The sequence below is a fragment of the Cavia porcellus genome, unplaced genomic scaffold (genome assembly GCF_034190915.1).
Source record: "Cavia porcellus strain 051 isolate PalLab524CR breed Dunkin Hartley unplaced genomic scaffold, mCavPor4.1 scaffold_13, whole genome shotgun sequence".
In the NCBI taxonomy this organism is placed as follows: domain Eukaryota; kingdom Metazoa; phylum Chordata; class Mammalia; order Rodentia; family Caviidae; genus Cavia; species Cavia porcellus.
In genome coordinates, this window is record NW_026947496.1 from 8680097 (window position 1) to 8702214 (window position 22118).

At 46.2% G+C, this 22118-nt stretch overlaps 1 protein-coding gene across 7 annotated transcripts; it reads right to left on the minus strand.

Moving 5' to 3' along the window:
• Positions 1-10101: 10101 nt before the first annotated feature.
• LOC100721094 (serpin B9-like) lies at positions 10102-18682 on the minus strand. 7 transcript variants are annotated; one of them, XM_063259796.1, is made up of 8 exons: positions 18384-18498; positions 17536-17761; positions 15797-15934; positions 15318-15435; positions 14359-14501; positions 13148-13303; positions 12827-13067; positions 11541-11747 (listed from the first exon to the last, which is right to left on the minus strand). In XM_063259796.1, the coding sequence occupies exons 2-8, from the start codon at positions 17737-17739 to the stop codon at positions 11725-11727; spliced, it is 1023 nt and encodes a 340-aa protein (XP_063115866.1). In that variant the 5' UTR covers positions 17740-17761; positions 18384-18498; the 3' UTR covers positions 11541-11724. The 7 variants fall into 7 exon arrangements, 6 of the variants coding, with proteins under 6 accessions (XP_023418883.1, XP_023418885.1, XP_063115866.1 ...); XR_010051080.1 differs by having other exon boundaries at positions 11609-11747; positions 11821-13067; XM_063259795.1 differs by having other exon boundaries at positions 11558-13067; positions 17536-17704; positions 18384-18682.
• Between the last annotated feature and the right edge of the window lie 3436 nt (positions 18683-22118).

Consider the following 22118-nt stretch of genomic DNA (forward strand, 5'->3'; position numbering starts at 1 on the left):
TGGTCCCATGAGGAATCACAGCTCCGTGCTCCTCCTTGATCGCAATCTGCCTTCTGACCCTGGACCCTTACTGCAGCCTTCTGAGACACACCCTTCACAATGTACACAAGAGCCAACCTTTCAGTACAGATACCTCACAGTCCTTAGACCCCAACAGACAAGACACTCTCTGAGATGACATACTTTGTGATGACCTAACTGTGTCATTTTACCCAGATAATTTGGGAAAGCAGCAGTCTAGATACTAACAGAACAGTATTATTACTCACGATGAGAATTTACAAGAGCAGATTATCTTCCAGGATGTAGGTGATCTTCATCCAGGGAGCTGAAGGTCTTAGGAGGTTCACGTTTTGGTGGGAAATCATATATGTAATGGATTATGACTCCACGGAAAGGGAATGAGTCCTTCAGCCAGGAAAAGACCTCAAGGAGAACTCCAGAGACATTGGAAGTGCCATGGTTTCCAGGAATGTGCTGTGGGGAAGAGCACAGAGATGTCCGGGGCAGTGACACTGTTCTGAAAGACACCATGGTGATGGACGCACGCCACTGCATCGTTGTCCCAGTCCACAGGAGGCACCACCACAGGAGCCAGCGGCTGGCTGCCAAGATGTGGCCAGCAGGCACCTGGCACACAGAAGGGGCTGCCACATTGCAGTGGCCGTTGTGGGTGGGTTGGGTGGAACCGGTCTGCAGGAGCAGCATGTCAATCACAGTCACCTAAGGCTGTGGCCATTGAGACTACAGCAGTGCACAGTGCCTGGGACAACCTGAGCAGAAGGCTGGAGATGGTCCCCTGGGGAACCTGGAAGGGAAGTGCCTGTCTCCTCGCAGGGTCTCACAGTGCCCTCTATGGACCACGCCCTACATTGCACTTGCTGGTAAAGTGGCATTCAGCTCCAGCTCCAGGCTTCCAGGCAGGACCACAGAAGGTGGGTTCAGAGCTGGGAGACAAGAAACTGGTAACTGACACAACCGTGCAGATTCCTAGTTTCAAGCTGTGCCGTAAAAATGAAAGACAACCCGTGACTCTTTCCCCATCTGCAGCATCCAGTGGCCTCCTGCTTCCAGGACAGCACAGAAGGAATTAAGTGTGCTTGGCCCCCAAGTGGATGGAAACAGAGATGTCCTCTGGTCTCTGGTCTTCAGAGGGGAATTATCTGATCCGCACTAGATGGAGATATGGCTTGTGGTGTGGACTGTGGAGAAGCCGATATGTGCAGTGTTGATGGAACACAGAAAACTGTAGGCTGAGATGGGCATAAATGGTGTCCAGGGGAACAGAGGCTGAGCAGCTCTGTAGGACAAGACTGAGTCTCTCTTCTCCAGGGGCTGAGTCATCATATAGTGAGACCTGTGGTGTTTTATTGTTGGGTTATTCTTTTTAAAGTATTTCAATTCGTGCATCTAGCAACCAATGAGCAGAAAAATTTACTTATTTTTATGTCTCAAAAATAGGATACTTAGCAGTTACAAAATGACGCTGTTTATCATATACCATTTGAAAGGGTTTTGGCCCAGACAGGACACTGTAGCCAGGAAAGCCTCAACCGGAAGCAGGAAGCCCCTATCTCTCCTGCCCCTATGAAGTTACCTGTGATGCCATCTTCCCGCCCCTGGAAATTTACATATGGCGCCAAACCTAGGACCAATGGGCTACCTGTGCATCCCTAATGCCTGCCTTAGGTTCCACCCCAAACCGAGGCTATTTACATACCCCCATGCCAAGTGTCTGCTGAGAGATTGCTGGTCGCCAGCTGTGGGGGTGCTGGTCATCTCTCTCTGTGTTCTCAGAATAAAGGCCGCTTTTTATTTTATACTTCTCATCTTTTGGAAATATTTTTCATCTTTTGGAAATAATCCTAGCACCTTTGATATTAAGGAAATTCTGTTTTAAAAATGTCAGTCTAGTAACTACAGCTGCAGAGACTACATTTCTATATGAATTTGAGAGTTAGGGGTGTAGCTCAGTGTAGAGCACTTGCCTAGCATGTGAGAGGCTGTGGATTTGAACCCCAGAGCCACATAAACACACAAAAAGTATATCTAATATATAACATATATTATAAAATTTATTCATAAACCAGACTTTTGACCTGATTCAATGTAATTCTAAATATTTTATTTTGCTTTCAAAAAGAAAAGCAGGGTGCAGAATCACTGCCTCAAGCAGAAGCAAGAGAAAACTTTATGTTTTGTTCACGTCGCCTCCATCAGAGACTCCAAACTACAAAGCAGCTGAAGCTGTCTGTCTAATTCACAGGTGGAATCAAAGTCAGCTTCCAGCAGTAGCCTCTCCCACAGATGCACCTTAGCACACGCTGAGGATGGGCGCGTTACAAGTGTAGCCTCAGTGGGCCCGGGCAGATCACTGCAGTGACAGCTCAGCCCCTGATGGGAAATGGCCTTGGCCTTTTCTGTGACATGCACACAGTTTGGGTCCCACTTACGGAGCTGCACCACCCTTTCAAGCAAAATAGCATCTGGAGCTGTCAAATCATACAAACATTCTATAGATTATCGCTGCTACAAAATATTTGTGGTGAAGTTGATGATGAGCAAAAGAGAGAGAAAGGCCGGCAGGCGAGCTCTTCCTTCCCGGTGCTGTCACCATCGGGATGAGCCATGTTAGATCAGCTGCCTCTCCCACAGTGACGCTAACCCTTTTAAATGAATTATCTAAACTTTGGATGCATATTGCGCAAAATCAGCTGGAAATACTTCACCTAAAGATTCACTGGAAAGCACTTAACATTTCAGTATGGAAGATTGTAGTTGCTTAAAATCATCAAAAACAAAGTTTGCAAACAAGAAGTCAGAAAAATTTCCCAAAAACATTTTCCCTACAGAAACAGCAGGAACAAAGCAAACAAAATATCTTGAGCTTCATGATGGGCAGGATTTAATTCTGCGGTTGTTTTTCTTCCTTCTGTTCTTTTCTTGTTCCTATTCCCTCCCCCTCCCTTCAGCCCCCACCTTCCGTTTTTCTCCTTTTCACTTGAACTATTTTTTGTAACTTCTCAATATCTATTATTCTATTTTTGCTTATTTTTCTTTGGTTTTCTACATAAGAGAAACAATGCAATATTTAAACCTGACTGTCATATTTATTTCACTTAAATATGTGGTCTCCAGTTATGTCTATTTGCCTAAAACTGTCTGAAATTTGTCCTCCTTGCAGGCAAAGCAGCACTGTACTGTATGTAAAAACCACATTTACCTTCCCATATGGGTTCGCCCATTGATGGGGGTCTGGGCTGTTTTGAAGATTTAACTATTGCAAACTGTGCGGCTACAAAGGTGTGTGTGGGTCTGTGGCCTGATGCTTTTAACTCTCCTGAGAAGATACCTACAAGGGAAACAGCTGGCTCAGGTGGAACCTCTAGCTTTAGGTTCTGCTGAATCGCCATATTGACTTCCATATTCGCTGTATCAATTTGCAATCCTGCAAACACTGAGAAGGGCTCCTTTTTCTCCCCAACCTGCCAGCTTCTGTTATCATCGGTTTCTTTTTTTTTTTTTTTAATTTTATTTAAAAGGAAAAAGAGAAAAAACAAAACAAAACAAAGCGGTGTAAGGGTACAAATAATACAGAACTACAAAAAAAAAAAAAAAAAACAGTAAGAAATCACCAGTTAATAGATTACACATTATCATCTTAGAGATAGTTGCTCAAGTCACAGTATCAAAGCATACAAAGTGAACATTCAAACAGAGAGACTGCAAGCAGTTTTCAATGATCCAACCCAAAACATTAATATGGTCAGCTATTTAACACCCCTAAACACACTTGCAGTTGTATCCTTTGGAGAACTTTTTTTCCCTCTCTTTTTTACAACAAAATATACACATTTTGGGTTTTATTACTCCTTAGTTCTTATTACTTTTTTTTGAAAGAGAATAAAGTCAAATATGGCAAAACAAAGCTGTCAGTCAAAACCAAGGATAGACATAGTACATGATGTAAGAACAGAGTACAAGGTTATCAACAATGGTTACCATAATGCCTCTTGCTTCCTTAAAAAGAATTGTCTATCTCATTAGGTATTATAAAGTTGAACAAAACAGTAGAGAACAAGACCAATAAAACTTAAACATTGTAAACATTACAGGACTTCCAAAGGAGATAATAGTCAAACCAGAATGGGCATGTTAGTGAATCTTATTGCCTTCAAAGTAGTTGCCTATACCCTCAAACTTGATACTATCATACAGAATGGAACAGAGTCTAATCAGTCAAAACAAGATAGTGGGAGTATTACAGGACTTCAAAACAAGTTAATAGGAAATCAAAAAAAGTTACTATAATATATCCTGCTAATTTTTAAAATTTTTCCCCTTAATTAAAAAAACCATAAAAATAACTAAATAATTTTTCAATGAATAAGGGAGAGATTGAGATAAAAGAGGACATAACAACATAACAATACAGGTCAAAGCATGACTGTTTCAGCAACCTAGTGCTTCACCACCAAATAACCCGACTTAATAGTAGTTATCATAGTGTCTGTCTTTTTCCTTGAAATATTTGAATATAACTTCATATACTATAGCTTCAAATATTTCCATATCAAGAAGCACAGAACAAAGCCTTTCCAATTAATAAGTGAAAACTTTATAAGGCTTCAAAGCCACATAATGGGGAATCATGATTACCACATACTTTTGTATATTTGAATCATTACTTACACTAGGGAAAGTATTCGGTATTCACATGTGCGAGATTGATTTATTTCACTTATGAGTATGGTCTCAAGCTGCGCCCATTTATTGATAAATATCTCAATGTGATCCTTCTTTATAGCTGAGTAATACTCCATTGTATAGAAATACAACAACTTTTTTATCCATTCCTCAGTTGATGGACACTTGGGTTGTTTCCAAGATTGGGTGATTGAAAATTGTGCTGCTATAAACATAGGTGCACATATATCACTGTGGTATGATGCTTTCAGTTCTTCTGGGAATATGCCTAGAAGTGAAATAGCTAGAATAAATGGGATTTCCAATCCCAGCTTTTTGAGAAATCTCCAGACTGACCTCCACAAAGGTTGTACCAGTCTACACTGCCACCAACAGTGTAGGAGAGTTCCTTTTTCCCCACAGTGTTTCCAGCTTTGTTGTTGTTGGTTTTCTTGATCCTGGCCATTCTTTTAGGAGTGAGATGGTATCTCAGTGTGGTTTTAATTTGCATTTCTCTAATGACCAATGATGATGAAGTTTTTTCATGTATTTATTTGCCATTTGCATTTCTTCATCTGAGAAGTGCGTATTCATCTCAGATGCCCATTTTTGAATTGGATCTTTGAATTTTGGGGGTCTGAGTTTTTTAAATTCTTTATATGTTTTAGACAAGAGTCCCTTGTCTGAGAGAGAGTTCACTAAAATCTTTTCCCAGTTTGTGGGTTTTCTTTTCACTATGCTGGAGATTTCTTTTGACATGCAGAAACTTTTTAATAAGAAGTGGTCCCAGTTTTTGATTCTGGGAAGTATTTCCCGTGCGGTTTGAGTCCTGTTCATGAATTCTCTACATACTCCTATGTCTTCAAGGTTTCCACCCAATTTGTCTTCCAATAGATTTAGTGTTTCTGTTTTAATATTCAGATCTTTGACCCATTTAGATTTTAATTTAGTACATGGTGATAGGCATGGGTCTAGCTTTAGTTTTTGGCAAATGGAGAGCCAGTTTTTCCAGCACCATGTATTAAAGAGACTGTCGTTCTTCCAGTGAACCTGCTTGGCTCCTTTATCAAAGATAAGGTGGTTGAGTGTGTTTGTAGTTGTGGTTGTATCTTCTAATCTATTCCATTGATCTTTGGCTCTGTTTTGATTCCAGTACCATGCTGATTTTACTACTGTTGCTTTGTAGTATAACTACAAGTGAGGGATTGTGATGCCTCCTGCCTTGCCTTTGCTGCTTAGAATTGCCTTTGCTATTCTAGGTCTCTTCTGGCTCCAGATGAATTTTAGGAGTGATTTCTCTAGATTTATAAGGTATGTTGATGGTATTTTTTATTGGGATTGCATTGAATCTGTGTAAGAGTTTTGGGAGAATGGCCATTTTCCAATGTTTGTTCTTCCTATCCATGAGTAAGGGATGTCTTTCCATTTTCTGAGATCATCTTGAATTTCTTCTTTCAGTGTATTATAATTTTCCCTGTATAGGTCTTTCACTTCTTTCGTAAGAGTAATTCCTAAATATTTCATTTTTTTGCTTGCTAGTGTGAAGTGTGGATTCTCTTATTTCTGTCTCTGTGATTTTGTTCTTAGTGTATAGGAATGCTATTAATTTCTGAGTATTGATTTTGTATCCAGCTACCTTACTGAATTTATTTATTGTATCTAAGAGTCTTTCAATGGAGTTTAGGGGGTCTTCTATGTAGAGTATCATGTCATCTGCAAACAATGATAATTTAACTTCTTCTTTTCCTATCTTTACCCTTTTTATTTCTCTCTCTTGTATCATCGGTTTCTTAATGACAGTCACCCTTTCTGCAGGGAGAGGGGGTCACAGAGTAGTTTTCCTTTGCATGTCTCTCAGGACCGGGACGGTGAACGTTGTTTTCGTATATTTACTTGCTGTTTGTGCTTCTCCATCTGAGCAGTGTCTATTCGTTTCAGATGCCCAGTTTTGGGTGTGTTTAAAGTTGAGAGTCTGATTTTTTCAGGTTTTTACATATTCTAGAGGGTCCTTTCTCTGAGGAACAGCTAGCAAGACATTTTTCTCATTCTGTGGGTTCTCTCCTCACTCTCTTGGTGGTTCTTTTGCTGAGCAGGTTTTTAATATGATGTCACTCTGCTGGTTGATTTTCTGGGAAATTCCCTGTGTGCTTGGGCTTTGTTCATAAAGTCTTTGCCTGCCTCTATGTTTTCAAGAGATTTACCTATTCTGTTTTCCAGCTGATTGTGTTTCCCTTTGACATTAATATCTTTGACCTGCTTCAGTTTTGGTTTAGTGCATGGTGGGTGACATGGGTCTAGTTTTAGTCTTTGGCAAGTGGAAAGCCAGTTTTCCCAGCACCATTTACTAAGAGACTGTCTTTCCTCCAGTTAAGATATTTGGCCGCTTTGTCAAAGATATGGATGCTGAATGTGCTTGGAGTAATTTCTGTTCCATTGATCTTCATGTGTGTTTTTGCCAGTAACTTACTGTTTTTATCATGGTAGCGTCATAGTATCATTTCTAATCAGAGATTGGGATGTCCTCGTTTGTCCAAAATTGCTTTTACTATTTGAGGTTTCTAGTTCTAAATGAATTTTAGGATTCTTTTGTCTAGTTCTGTGAGATATGCTAATTATATTTGGATTGGGATTGCATCCAATCTGGATAACAGTTTACGAAATATACCTATTCTCACTGTATTGATTCTGCTTATGCAAGAATAAGGAATATCTTTCCATTTTCTGATATCGTCTTCAATTGCTTTTTCAGTCTGTCATAGTTTTCAATATAAAGCTCTTTTACTTGCTTCATTAGGCTGCTTCCTAAGTGTTTCATTTCTTGACACTGCTGTGAAATTTGTGGTTTCCTTAATTTCTCTCTCAGTGAGTTTGGTGTTTGTGTACATGAATGCTATTGATTTTTGAATGTTGACTTTCTATCCTGATGCACTACAGAATTTGGATATTAATACTGTGAGTCTTTTGGTAGAGTTTTGGGGTCTTCCATGTAGAGTCTCATGCCATCTGGGAATAGTACTAATTTAACTTCTTCCTTTCCTACCCTTAATACTTTTATTTCTCTCTCTCTTCTGTTTGCTCTGCTAATGTTTCCAGAACTGTGTTAAATAGGAATGCGGATACTTGGCATGCTTGTGTTGCTTCTGATTTTAGAGTAAATGCTTTCAATTTTGACTATATAATATCGTGGCTGTTGGTTTCTCATAGATACCTTTTATCACATTGTGATAAAGACCTTCTATTATGATTTTCTGAAGGATTTTTTTAGTTGTGAATGGATGTTGAATTTTGTCAAATGTTTTTCTGAATCTATTGAGATTGTCTTGTGATTTTTTGTTCATTCTGTTAATGCAGTGTATTACATTTATTGCTTTGTGTATGTTGAACCCATCCCTGCATTCCTGGGATGAATCCTATTTGGGATCATTATTAATATTGATTTCCTTCATTCTGTTAGCTAGTATCCTACTGAGGTTTTTTGCGTCTATCTTCATTAAGGAGATTATTCTGTTGCCCCCTTTTTGTTTGCATTATTCTCTTTGGAACCAGGATAATGTTTGCTTCCAGGAATGCATTTGGAAATACTGTTTCCTTTCCAATTTCATTCAACAGTTTGAGGAATGGTGACATTCGATCTTCTGTAAAGTTCTTAAAGAATTCAACAGGAAATCCATCATGATCCGTGCTTTTCTTTGCTGGAAGTTTTTAAAAATTACATCTTCGATTTCATTAACTGATATCGAGTTATTTAGAAGTCTTATATCTTCTTAAACCAGCTTTGGTAATTATTCATATATAGGAATCTGTACATTTCTTCTGGATTTTCCATCTGATTGGAGTAGAGGTTCTCAAAGTCAGTATTATGATCTGGATTTCTGCAGGGCCCACTGTGATTTCACCTTTTACTTTTCTTTCTTCTTCTTCTTCTTCTTCTTCTTCTTCTTTTTTTTTTTTTTTTTGGTACCAAGGATCAAACTCATCACCTAGTGCTTGCCAGTCTGGCGCTTACACTGCTGAGCTATCTCCGGCATCTTTTTCATACTTAATTGCATGAATTTAAGTGTTTTCTTCCTTTTGTTTTTATTAGTTTGGCCTGGCATTTGTCTATTTTATTTAACCTTCCAAAGAACAACTCTTTAACTCACTGGTTCTCTGCATGGTTTTGTTAGTCTTAAATAGATGAATTTCTGCTGTGATCTTTATCATTTTCTTGCCTTCTTTTACCTATTCTGTCTTCCAGCTCACTGTGCTTCTCTTTGACAGTGTATCTCTGACCTGTTCCAGTTCCGTTTAGTGCACGGTGGGAGACATGGGTCTCGGGTTAATCTTGCTCTTCCTTTAACTTGCTCTACTTTTGGTAGAAGCTTGAGGTTCATTATTACTTATTTGAACTTGATCTGTTTTTCTAATGTGTGAATTCATTGCTATGGGCAGCATAATTCAGTTACAGCAAATAATTACATTGCTTAATTTTTAATACTTAAAGGATCATGAGTGTTTTTTTAAGTTTTTTTGCATAGACACATTATATTTAATCTTTTGGAGAAAAATATATTTTTCAACAATATTTTGAGAAGGGTTCTTTTTAAGCCTGCTTTAGTTACATGCTTCAGGAGTAGACCAGATGGAAGACACAGTTCCAGTGGAACTTTCGAAGGCATGGGGTCATTACACTAGCGGGATGAAGTGAATCTCAGTCTCAAATCATCAGCCCCGAGTCAGATCTGAGTTATGTTTATATAGGTTAGCGAGCAGGAAGTACCGGATCTGACAGCGAGTTAGTTTATAATTGGTTACCTAGGTGGGTTCCTACATTGTCAGGCAGATTTGTTCTCAGTAGGCTAATGGGGTACCGCTGTGTAAGAAGTGGGGAGGTCAGGATTGCATCTAGAGGAAGAATCAGTGATCCTCTCTAAGTGAGCCAGTGTGTCCTGGAGATCTTGAAAGCAAGCTGTATAACAAGAGCATGGCCAGAGTTATATTCATCTTACAAGTTGCAGCTGGTGGGGGATGTCCAGGCCTAGCTGAGTTTTCTAGGTTTTTAATTATGTGAACAGATTGCCCTTCCCAGTCCTCTCCTTGAATAGTACAAGAAATCAATGGTTTAAAACTTCCTTCACATTCAAATTGCCTTTACACTTGAATTAACAGCAAACTGGCAGCTCATCACCAGGATTCCTCTCTAACTCCTGTTTTCATGGACAAGTCCAGATTGTGGTATTTGTTGGGCCTCAGTCTGGCTGTGATACAACTTCACATGGGGAATGGCTAGGTCAAGCCCGGAAACATGCACACCAGCCCGCATAGCTCCTCTGTCTGCTGACAGCAGGTAAAGGCGACTCTCTTAGCTGTTTTCAGGGGCACAACATGGTGTTGTGAGCTGTGTGTGCAACAAATAAATTTCACAGTGAAGCAGTGTTTTCAGTTGTCACTGTGTCCTTTATTTCCAACTGTCCTAGTTGGGACATGTTATGCATTCAGCACACCGCGAGTGTGTGCTCACACAGTGAGCACAGAACTTTTGGCTGTGTTTTCAGAACAACGTGCAGTGTGCTCATTCTGTGTGGGCTGGGGTTTGTTCAGGATTCTCTGCCAGCCAGGGGAGGTCAGGTGGCCCCTCCAGGCTGAGTTACATGACAGAGGGTCTCCATGCAAACCTCAAGGCCAGCAGCCTGCACATCCCTCTGCATCCAAATGGGCTGAGGTCTGCAGCCAGCATTCCGGCGTAGGGGCTCAGGAACACTGAGCAGAGGTTGTGTGTGTGTGGAGGGGTTCCCCACACCCCTCACACAGCCAGAGGAGCAAATCCCAGGCCACCTGATCCAGCCAGACTGTGGGTCCTCAGGGCTGAATCAGGAGGCTGGGAGAGTCAAAAATCCTGACCTCGCCATTTCCCTGAGAGAAGAGTGGTGTGGTCACCTGGGGGCCTCAACTCCTTGCATCCTGTGTCCTTGGTCCCCTTTGCCCCACTGCCCTCCCTGCAGCGGGGACACCTTGTCTGGGTGAGCAACGTGGCTCTCTCCTGTGGGTCCTCTGCTGACCTTGGCACTAGCCCTGCTGCTGCCTGTGGACCTGCTGCTGTGGCCTGAGGAGGGGGAGAGGGCGTCCTGTTGCAGCTGAGGTCAGGAAGGGAGGGAGCCTGGCCTTGGTGACATCTACAGCCTCCAGCAACCCCAGTTGGCTGCTGTGAAGCAGCAGGGCTTCCCGGAGATGCACTGTGTCACCCTGTCACTTCCCCTGATATGCCACAGCTGGCCTTCAAAACAGGGTGAGATGCCCCGCCTCCCACAGAGCTGCCCTCCCCACAACTGTGACCCCCCATCACACCTTCACTACCACCAATAGCAAGCTTAAATTTGAATTCATCAGCCTTCTGCACCTGAGCCTGTCACAGAGATAACGCTGGGCTCCTCTCGGGGTGCTCTGCAGCCCACCTTCAGCACCAAGATCTGCAGTCCCAAGATCTTGGTGGCATGGCACAAGTGAGTGGTCAGTGAGGAGAGAGCCCAGCTTGTGCACGGTATGACAGTGCTGACCCATGCTTCAGATGGTGCCAGGCTGCCCCCAGACCACACTTAGATTTTAATGCTTCAAGGAGTTTGGGCTGGGATTTGGAGACTCAGAGGGAACTGCTTGCATGCACAGGGGTGCACCCCTCATGGAGATGCGAACCTGCCACAGAACAGCAGGCTGTGGGTCGCACTGTGTCTGATGAAGAACAGAAAGGGGTGGTCGGCACAGAACACAGGCAGAGATTTCAGACAGCACCCGGGAATCACCATTACTGCTGTGGCCGCCGCGGCCTCCGTGCCCTCCTCGTTGACTTCCACCACACTCCTGTGCACGAACTTGGACAGACACAGCTCACTGTCCACCACCATCCCAGACAGGTCGGCCTTGCCCATCTGGAAGGCATCCACTACCCCCAGGACCTGCAGCACGGCGCCCATGTCATAGTCCTCCTGCAGCTTGAACCTCGGCAGGAAAACTTCCACTTCGGTCTGCTTCATCTGCTCTGGACTGGTCCAGGTTTGCAGTTTCTCAAAAGTGAGGCTCTTTTCCACCTGCAACACAGGATTAGACTTTAGCATTCAGACCTCAGTGGCACCCACAGCTGTCCCTCCACGGGCACCTGACCTCCTCTGGCAGGTGGGTAGTACTGACTACCATGGACTGAGCCCTGTAGCCTCCAACAATCTTGTGTGGTTGCGGGCTTGTCCTGCATGGGCTTGCTTCTGAGATGCCACCACATCTTGCTTCCTGAGTTGAAAGAGGTGCCTGATCCCCACCACCCCAAACCACATCTGTGCCAGGGGCTGAAACTCAGGTGTCAGAGGGGGATTAGAGTTTTATGAGTCTTTGGTTTTGTGCCCAAGGCTTAGTTTTGAAAGGGACAAACCAGTGATAGTAAACAAGGGACACAGGGCTGTGGCCCTGACCCACCCAGGGCAGGGGCCTGAGGCTGCAGGGGACTGGGTCTGCCTGTAGTCAAAGTGCAGAGTGGGGGCCTCATGAGGCTTCTAGATAAGCCTGGCTGGACGGGTTTAGCTGCCTGCAGGAAGGAGTCCCTGGAAAGAACCACAAGGACAGGGAATGAGAGAAAAAGAGAAACTGGACGGAGAAAGACACTGAGAGCATGAGTGGCAGGGGGACTTACATCAGAGGGAAGGCAGATGGCAGAGCCCAGAGACTGGGCACACTGAGCCGGGATGGTGTCCCTGCCACCATGCAGGGTGCAGGAGTGGCAGAGACCAGTACAAGGACAGCTCCCCCCAGGGCTCACAGTGGGCTCACAGGGCTCATACCTGTGCAGGTGCTCATATGTTTTCCTCACTGCAGAGTCACTGGGGTACCACTGCTGACCCACACAAGGCCCACTGACACTAAACTGACTTGTCAAACGCCCCTCCCAACCAGTCACCTGCTCCCCAAGACAAGGCCCTGGAGGGACAAAGGGCAGAAAGAAGTCACAGGAAGCCCACGAAGAGGAATGTCCACATAGGCAGTGGTGCCCATTTAATCCCAGGACAGCCCCCAGGGAGCCAAGCGAATTGTGACAAGGTCCAGGGGTTGAGGGTCCCCAAAACAGCGAGGGGAGACAGAGAGAAAGGCCCATGGGCGTCAAGCTCTCCAGGCCCCTGACCCTGTCTGGGGCAGCTCTCTATCTTCTGCCATTTCCTCCTGACAAATGAGGTGTCCTCCTGTCCTGCGCTCTGTCCCCAGCTCATCAGTGGTGCTGAGCTTATCATCCCAGGCTGCTGCTCTTCCCAGGGGTGCTCAGCGCTGGACACACACGGCAGGACTCTGAGTGACTTTGGGAGAAAAGCATCCCAGGCCGGGAGAGGCCAGAGAGATGGCCAGGGCAGGACTGCGGGCCTGTGTAGCTGTGGTGGAAAGGACACAGGTATGTCACCAGAGGCTTTGGGCAGGACAGCAGACACACAGGCCCAGACCCCCGTCTCACCGTGCTGAGGTCCACACCTTCGTCTGGGAGCACGAGGACCATGCTGAGCTCCTGGCCCTCGTAGGGCAGCTCCAGCACCTGGGCCCGCACCTCACTCACGTGGGCCCAGGGAAACTTGCCTTCCTGGAACATCATCTGCACTGGCCGCTGCTCCTTCTGAGAGGGAGCAGAGGGGCTCATGGTCATCAGCTCCTCCAGGAACACGACACCTGTCAGAAGCAGCTGCCCCTGTGGCCCATGCCCCCAGTGGGAATGGTGTCTGTGACCGGGTCACCCCTGGGAAACCTCATTGGGCGCCTCCCACAGAGTGTAAAGAGATGGACTATGCACAGAGGCAGGAGAGCCTGGGGAGGTGTTCTGGCCAGCAAAATAGAATAGGCTGCTGTGGTGAGTTTTCCACATGCTATTGCTCGGCTGTGAGATGCCCCCAAATTTCTCACAAAAAATAAATGAATTGTTCCATAAATTGCATGTTTATTTAAAATGGAGTGGTACCGTAGCATGCATAAACTTCCTAATTTTGCCTTTCCTACTTAGTTCTTTGTGATGCTTTCTGTTTTTTAAGGAATGAGAGCATTTGGCAAAGTATGTTAACTTCTGCTTTAGGCGAAGTTAAAAGTGTCAAGAACAGGGTCCTTGCCACTTGGTTTTCATTTTAGAAAATGGCAAGGAGCAGATTAACAATTGTTAAGTTCAGATCAGTGATTTATATGACTACTTAATTTCCACATTAGTTCATAAAAGCAAATGTTTTCATGAGTTTTTTCCTTGTACCCTACCCAGCATCCTAAACATATGTCACAATACCTTACCACCTGGTTTGAATTGCTTCTACCTATGCAACCCGGACTTACAGGAAACTCTTTAGTTCCCACAGAGCTTCCAGCAGTAGATGTAAGAGAAATCACCAAGACAGAAAGAACAGTAATATGATGAAAAAAATCACCACCATAAAATATTCTTACTCCTATACTTTTTTAAGGGATTCAAAATCCAACCATAAATATACTGCTTCAAAGGACTACTTATTCCTTTGCAAATTTAAAATTTTCTATTTAGTATTTTTTTTTTTTTTTTTTTTTTTTTTTTTTTTGGTACCAGGGATCAAACTGATGACCTCAAGCTTGCCAGGCAGGCATTTATGCTGTTGAGCTAAGTCCCCGGCACCTATTCAGTTTCTTTATCAAATGATGCTGTTTAAAGCTCCATACCTGGTTTATCTTAAAAGGCATTTTCCTCGTGCAGGACTTGTCAAACTGTTCATCCCACTTTCCTTTAAAGTACACAGCGTTAATGAGAACCAGCCTGCTCTCCTCATCAATGGAGTTCTTTGCCAATAGCTCTGGAATTTTGCCTTTGGAGAAGAGAGAAGCCTACATTTAGTGGCTCCTTTTAAACACGAGATGAACAAACTCTAGCACAACATCCGGCAGATTTAAACAGGTTGTTTTCAGATTCGTCAAGATAGGGTCCTTACAGATTGAAAAGTGTGTAACAATGCCTAGATGTGGTGTTCATGCATGAGGACACTTGGGGAGCATCCATTCAATGGAGGAAGGTGAGGGCCTGCTGAGTCACGCGAGGAGAGCGAGATGAGAAGAGACAGGCTGGAGACCAGGCCAGGCACGACTTGAGAGATGCTTGGCGCGGGCACTGAGGTCCCCTTGGAGGTCCCATGGAGCATGTGGCTTAAGGCTCTGGGCTGACACTCAGAGGTCACCTTAGGCAGTGATGAGGCAGGGTGACACAGGCAGGCAGAAAGGGGTGCAAGGCAGGCAGGTGGCTGATGGGCACTGGAGGGGCTCCTGGGAGCCAGGGTAGGAGGGAGAGATTACTGTTGGAGCCTGGAGAGCTAGCTGGCAGTGTGGGCCAGTGGATTCCCTCCTCTGCCCGTGGACATCCAGGGCTGCCTTTTCCTGAGCTGACAGTATCCTTGCTTATCATTGCTTCCAGAGGACAAGAGTGGGAAAGATTCCAGGAGGACATGGGGAATAAGTGCTGAGCCTTAAATGGAAAACTGCCTGGCTTTGCGACTGTCTCCTTTGTTCGCAGAAATAGGAAGGCTACGAGCAGGTGCAGATGTTCAGATAGTTCACCCCCAAACAAGAAGTAGGGGGCAGGGAGCAGAGGCGGAGAGTGGGGAGCTGCAGAAGGGCCCCCACCTGCTGACCTTCAGTCTTCCTGGACACCCAGGCGTTGATGTGTTTCCTGGACCTCTCTGGGGCTGTGGCGAAGGACAGCGGCTCCAGCTCGGCCTGGTAGAAGCGCACACAGGACTCCTGAAAGGACTGGGGACAGAGACAGGGCGGGTGAGCCAGGGAGCTGCAGGAAAGGCTGGGGGCTGCCAAGCCTGCTGAGCGCTCCCTGGTTCTCTGAAACCTTGAGAGGGGCTGAGGAGACCGGTGGTTCTGGGATGTGGGATACCAGTTTCTAGGTGGGGGTGTGCTGAGTCTGGGAAAAGCAAATGTGAATGGAGGAGCTCTTGGTCCAGTCAAATGGGGGCATCTCGAAGGTAATGCTTCACGGGGCATGGTCCTCTGAAGACAGGAGGTTGCCTGTCTGGTCCCCAAGCTCTCTAGTGTCCTTCTGCTGGGTTCTGGGCCACCAGGTATTTTACATCAACTCTTCCTGTTGGGAGACTCAACTCACGGGCAGGAATTCGCAGCTCTCTTCTCCAAAGAGCCTGTTGGCAATGCTGAGGGAGTACGGAGCACCAGGCTTGTGCACCTGGGGGAGAAGCGACTGGAAGCCTCCATGAGGGTCCTCCACTGAGCTCAGCCCCAGCGCCTGGGAAGGAAGTGATGGGCACGGTCAGACTGGTCTTCTGGCTCACAAAGAGGTTACTAAAAAAATGTTTTCTTTCAAGTATCCTTGGAACTAATTGTTCCAAGGATCGGAAAGGACCTAATTGTTCTTGCTATTGTTGTACTTTTTTTTTTTGTTTTTGTTTTTCCAAGCAAGGATCTGTTTAAGTAGCCAGGCTGGACTCCAACTCCTGCCCCAACTCCTGAGTGCTGGGATTGCAGGCAAGCACCACCTCACAGCTTTACTTTAACTGAGTAGTGCACACTACAGAGGTGTTGCTGGGGAGGAGGGGTGCAGAGATCAGAGAGGGACAGGAAACAGGGCAGCCAAAGGTGTGGCTCTTCTGCCTGCTGAAGATTCCAGGTGAACAATGCAAACTGAAAAGGGCCAGAAAGGCTCAGAATGCAGCTGATGTAAAGCCCTGCATCTCCTGCTGGCCAGCAATACACCAGAAACATTATTTTCATTTAAAAGAAAGAGTGTAATGATTGATACGCTGTGTCAAGTTGAGAAATCTAGAAGTAAATGACTCAGCAGGGGACCAGAGCCTCACGTTATAAACATTCTCATCCTGCACCAAGAAGAGATGATGCCAGAGTCACACCCACCCGTGGGAGCTGTAGACTGCTTACATGATAAGAGAGTGAAAGAGGCTTGCTCTCCCCCACCGCTTTGCTTTTGCTGCTTGAACTGTCTTCTGCTGCCTGAAGTGTTCCCCTCTGTGCCATCCCATCCTGCTTTGCAGTCAGCTGATTACACACTTAAACCTCCACAAACTGTGAGCTAAATAAACTTTTCCTTCCTTTGTTTTGAGTGTCAGGTATTTTGTCTCAGCAACAAGAGAAAGTAACAGTTAAAAGCACTAAAAATGTAAGAAATGTAACCACAGTGGCAATCTTAAAAGGATATAAGGGTATAAAAGATGTAACATGATTAACAGAATATAAACAGAGTTCTTAAAATTGTATCCTACAGAGTCCATATGTATATTTTAAGTTTTACATTAATATTTCAAAAATGTACATATTAGGCCACATAAACACTCTCAATTGACTGAAATACAGAAATTACAGACAAGCACTGTAGTACAGAATTGTAATTCTCACTCTGATAGGCCGAGGTAGGAAGATCTCAAGCTCTTGGTCAGACTGGTCTATTTGGGGACTCAGTAGGATCTTATCTTAAATTAAAGAAAGCCTAAAGATACAGCTAGGTATAAAGATTTTGCATGACATCCTAGTGCAGAAAAAACACCCTACAGATTTTAGTCTCTGACATCAGTGTATTAAATCAGACACCAATAACAAGATGAATAACGTACGGGAACCGTGGAAATGATGGTACTGAGTCATTACTGCCACCCTTTACCAGCCAGGCGTGGTGATGGAACCCAAGGGCTGCTGTCCACCACAAAGCCAGTGGGGCTCGGCTCATTTTCTAAACTCAGTGCCAGGCAAAATCTTGCGTCTTCCTTGAGGTGTTACTTGGTGAAACTCTCCCTGTTCTGCCACCACCACAAAAGACCACAGAGACAAACAAGAAGGAGCCCCATCCTGGAAGGAGACTGGAAGACACCAGCCTACCTGGACCATCTGGGCCGCTGTGCTGCCCTTGGCTCCCAGCAGGACCATGGCCAGGGCCGAGGAGATGCTCACAGGAGAGCAGAACACATTGTGCTCGGGGTTGTCCTGACCCAGGAGCTTTAGGAGGTGGATGGCAAAGGCGCCATTGGCTTCACACAGCGCGTTCATGCTGCAGCTCCGGAGGCAGAGACCAGAAACAAGCATCTCACCCAGGGGTCCTGGACTCCTGGCCCCCCGAAATTTAGCTTCTTATCACAGAGCCCCAGAGCTGCTCTACTTCAGTAGGGACCTCCTTGCTCTTCCCTCTGCCCATCAGGGTCCCCTTAACAGTGGTCTCTGAGCCCTGAGGGCACTCTATCCACTAAGAAGGTCCCTACCTCCTGGCTTCCTCCAACATCCCTGGCTGCCCAGGTCACCTCCCCTTCCACGTCCCCCCACAGCCACCTAACCACTGTGCTGCAGCCCCTGTCAGTGACCTGGGCTCAGCCTGGGGGCAGTGGGAGATAAGGACCCGGTCCCTCAGGGGCCATGTGCTCAGGTGAGAGATGGCTTCAGTCTCCTGGGGTGAATGGCAGGGATTCTGAGATACTCAGGGGCGCTGCCTGTGCACAATAGCTCGGGTAGCTCAGACAGAATAGGACCTGGGCGTGGCTGCTGCAGGGGACGCCGCGCCAGGGCAGATTCAGGCGTGGCCGGGACCATTCCATGCGTGGCCACCTGCCTGTCCCCTCCAATCCAGGAGCTGTGGCTAGGGAACCAACGGGCTGGCCTCCCGGGTCTCAGCTCCAACCCCAGGGGCTGAGCCAGGTCTATCCCCCGCCCCGCCCAGCCCAGTCTCTCCTACCCACCTGGTCTCGCCCTGCTGGAGCCTGGACCCCGCCCAAAGATGGCAGGAGCGCTGGCAGATGTGTCTGGCGGGCGCGGACGCTGGGGCTTTTGGCCAGGCAGTGCAGGAGTTTCCTGAGGCAGGGGCCGGGGCTCTCTAGTTCTCTGGTCCCTTGTCCCCGCCTACCACCCGGTTGCTCTTCTCCAAGACAACAAGGACCGCCTGGGGCAGAGGAGGAGGGGGCATCCTTATCACAGAAGCACAGCTCCAAGCCTCACTCAGGAATCCTGAATTCAGTTTCGAAAGTGAAAGCACATTTGGAGGACCCTGACGATCTGAAGAAACAAGGGGTGGGGGGGGCTGATTCTTTCCCCAGCACTAGGGGAGGCCGAGGCAGGAGGAAGGTGACTTGTAGCCCAGTCTGGAAAACTTAGGAATTCATCTCAAAATTTTAAAAAAGGGGAGCAGGGAGTGTGGCTGTACACAGGTCCTGGGTTCCACCCCACTACAGCCTCCTCCAAAAGACAAAGAATGAACAGAAGTCAGAGGAGGGAAGGCACATAGCAAGCCTGGCTTTCCTAATTCCAGGAGGCAAAGGAGCCTGGGAAGCTCAGACCTCCCTGGGGAGGTGTCAGCTCCACACAAAGGCACCCTGGGATGCATTTCCAGTGTTTGCACAGCAGTCCCACATCTCTGGTCAGTCCCTGCCCAGGACACACACAGAGCCCAGGCTCCAGCTCCCAGGAGCCCAGCCCTCCTCTAAGCCAGGCCTCCTGTGTGTGCTGTCCTGCTCCTGCAGCCCAGGGGCTGACACTGAGTGGAACCACTCAGGATGCTGACTTTGTCCTCTGTCCGAGGGCACAGGGGCAGGGACCCCAACCAGGGCCAGTTTCCTGAGCCTTCGGAGACCTGCACTGTGTCCACCCAGCATAGTCCTCAGGCTGGAAGCCAAGGGAAGCAATCCTGAGCATGTTCAGAGGAGCACAGGCCTTGGGAAGCTTTCAGCAGACAGCTTTCCCCCAGGCTTATCTGACCTGTTTGAAGTTTATCTAAAGGCTTGTCGTCCCCTGAGGGCTGACCTGGGGTGAGGCCAGCTGGGGTCTTCTAACAGAACCCCAGGGTGCCTGTCCTGTCCTAGGATAATGCCCCCTCACTGCCTCTGAGAGGCAGGGATCACTTAATACACACACAAAAACCCTTTCTTGACACAATGTATGCATTGTTATGCTAAACAAAAGAATCCTGAAAATCCAGAGTTAGGCTTGGGGAAGGAAACCTAGGAGTTCACATTAATTGATGGCTTGAAGCTAAACCAGCAAGGGAAAAATAACCTTTCCCCCTCCTTTCTGCATATATAGGAGATTAACCTCTGGGGCCCTTGGGCAGTGCCAGTCTGTTGTTGGAACCTCTCAGTGGCCTCCACACTGATGATCCCCATACCCAGCCTAGGCCTCTTATCTTGCTAGTGACACAGCACCACAGCCTGGTGAGTATAAAGGACAGGATTCCCTGGGCTCACTCCTCTGGCAGAGGTGCAGGGGCCTCATCTAGACACACTCTCCTGCAGACAGAGCCCTGCGTGATGGAAAGCAGCTCCTGCAAGAAACAGGGAACTCCACAGAAATCCAGCAGGATCCTCTTTGATGCCAGGTCCACTTGCAAAGCTCAGTTAACCCAGGGTGATCTCCGGTTTAGTGGCTCAGTTCCTGAGAGCAGAGCACTAACAATCTTCTAAAGGTCCCCTTCTGCCTTGTGTCTTAGTATCTTGCCATGGGAATTACATTTCCACATGAGTTTCAGAGGGCGAAAGGGTACCATACTGCTGGCAAAGTTCTAAGTTTGGCTAACAGATGAGCGCAGAGAATGAGAGGTTGTTTGTCCTTAAGTGATTCAGCAATTGTTTCCCGCTCTTCTTCCTGGAATTTTTAATGCAGAACCCAGAGGAGAAGCCTGGGAAGCCAGCAGCCCTGATGCCAGCGCCCTGTGTGGAGGTGTGCAGGGCTGGACCTGCCAGTGGCCACTGGGGCTGCTTGCACTCTCAGGAGCTGGGTCACCTTGCTGGAAGCCCTGACCCCATGGGAACCCTCAGCAGGGTTCATCCAGCTTTACTCAGAGAGGAGTCCTGTTGTGTTTTGGGATTTTGTTTCTCCCTGTCTTGAGAAGCCTCACAGAGAAGCACACCCATGGAGCTCAGCTTTTGGTTTGTTCCTTGAGTACTGTTTGTTTCCTATGTTTTGAGCATGGTTCTGTGGGTGTAGCTCAGGCTGGGCATTGGGAGGTCGGTATGTGGCCCAGGTAGGCTGCTGACTTGTGAGGAAGCTCAGGCCCCAGCCTTGAGGGTCCTGGGGATATTACTGACCTATTTTGTCTCACCCAGCTAGAGCTTATGATTTAGAATTTCTTCCCCAAGTTAAAAGGAGCATGAAGTGATATTCTTATAGCTAAAGCTGTGATTAGAAATTATACTCCGAAGGCGACGAGCCCGCTTAGGTAACTGGTCTCATGCTTTGCTGCTCTTGCAGAGGAGAATGAGGCGCGGTGTGAGGGACAGCCCCTGGTAAGGCTCCCATCAGACACGGTCTGTGTATTTATTTAGGACAATGTCTCACTGTGCTGCCCTGGTGTCCATGCTAATACAGGACAAGATGGTAGAGAATGCAGCTGGTCACGAGAGTGCTGGAGGTCCAGCTCCTGGGAAGTCTGAGACAGGAGGACGGCTTGAGCTCACAGGCTGAAGCCCAGCCTCGGAATGTCATGAGACTCACTCAAAAAATAATATGCTTACTTCTGTTCTCCAAGTTCTAGCATCAATTCCCTTTAATCCAAATAATATGATGAGTGATCAACATATGTTTAGTCAGGGATGAATAAAATAAATAAAGGTCAGTAGTTAACAAAACTTTCCTTTCCCACCAAAAGACATTTGAGGGGCATAAGTTCCTTTAGGAAAAGGATAATAATTCAGAATTTTGAATCCCCATTGCAACCATCATTGCCACTCAGAACTCATACCTACCTTATTATTTTTAGGAAGTCAAAGTATCCTTCTTATCTACTTGATGTAATGAGACCTTAGATAGGAAACATTTTTTTGGGATTTCTCAGCACTGCTACGGAAAAAGGAGTCCAAGTTCTAACAATAAGTGAAAGGTTTTTTCCAAAATTGAGAACATCAGATCAAAAAGTCCTTGAAAAATAACAGAGCTGTGTCACTGGCTTAACAACTGTTCAAAACTCATAGCTGGCATGCAGGCAGGAAGTCAGCCCAGCCACCCTTTCCTGTGTGACCCCAATGTGACAGAAACCAGCAGCAGTCTACAGCTGTGCTGACCCAACACGCCTGATCTTGTGTGAAATCTCCACGTCCTGTCCTGTGATCTTGCCACACGTCTATCTCGATTCTTCTGCGTCTTTTGCCTAGTGTAGCATGCAAGGGCTGCCACACAGGATTCCTTTAATGCCTTCAAAGGGCAGAATATTTAGGTTGGCCACATTCTGTAACAATTTCCGTGACTTTGAAAATCTCTTGCTCTTGATGGTTGTCAAAAGAAAGCTTGTACACATACCATGCTGGATATTAAGGTTCACTTATTCAGTGGACAAAAAAATAACTGACTGTAACTTGGAACTCTGCTAGGGACCTGTCACTGTCATTGGCTAGCATGGATTCTTGTGTCAGTGATGATGGAAATGAAAACTGGACAGCAGCACAGTTGCATAGAGAAAACCCTTCAATGAAAGGAGCAAAGTTCCACAC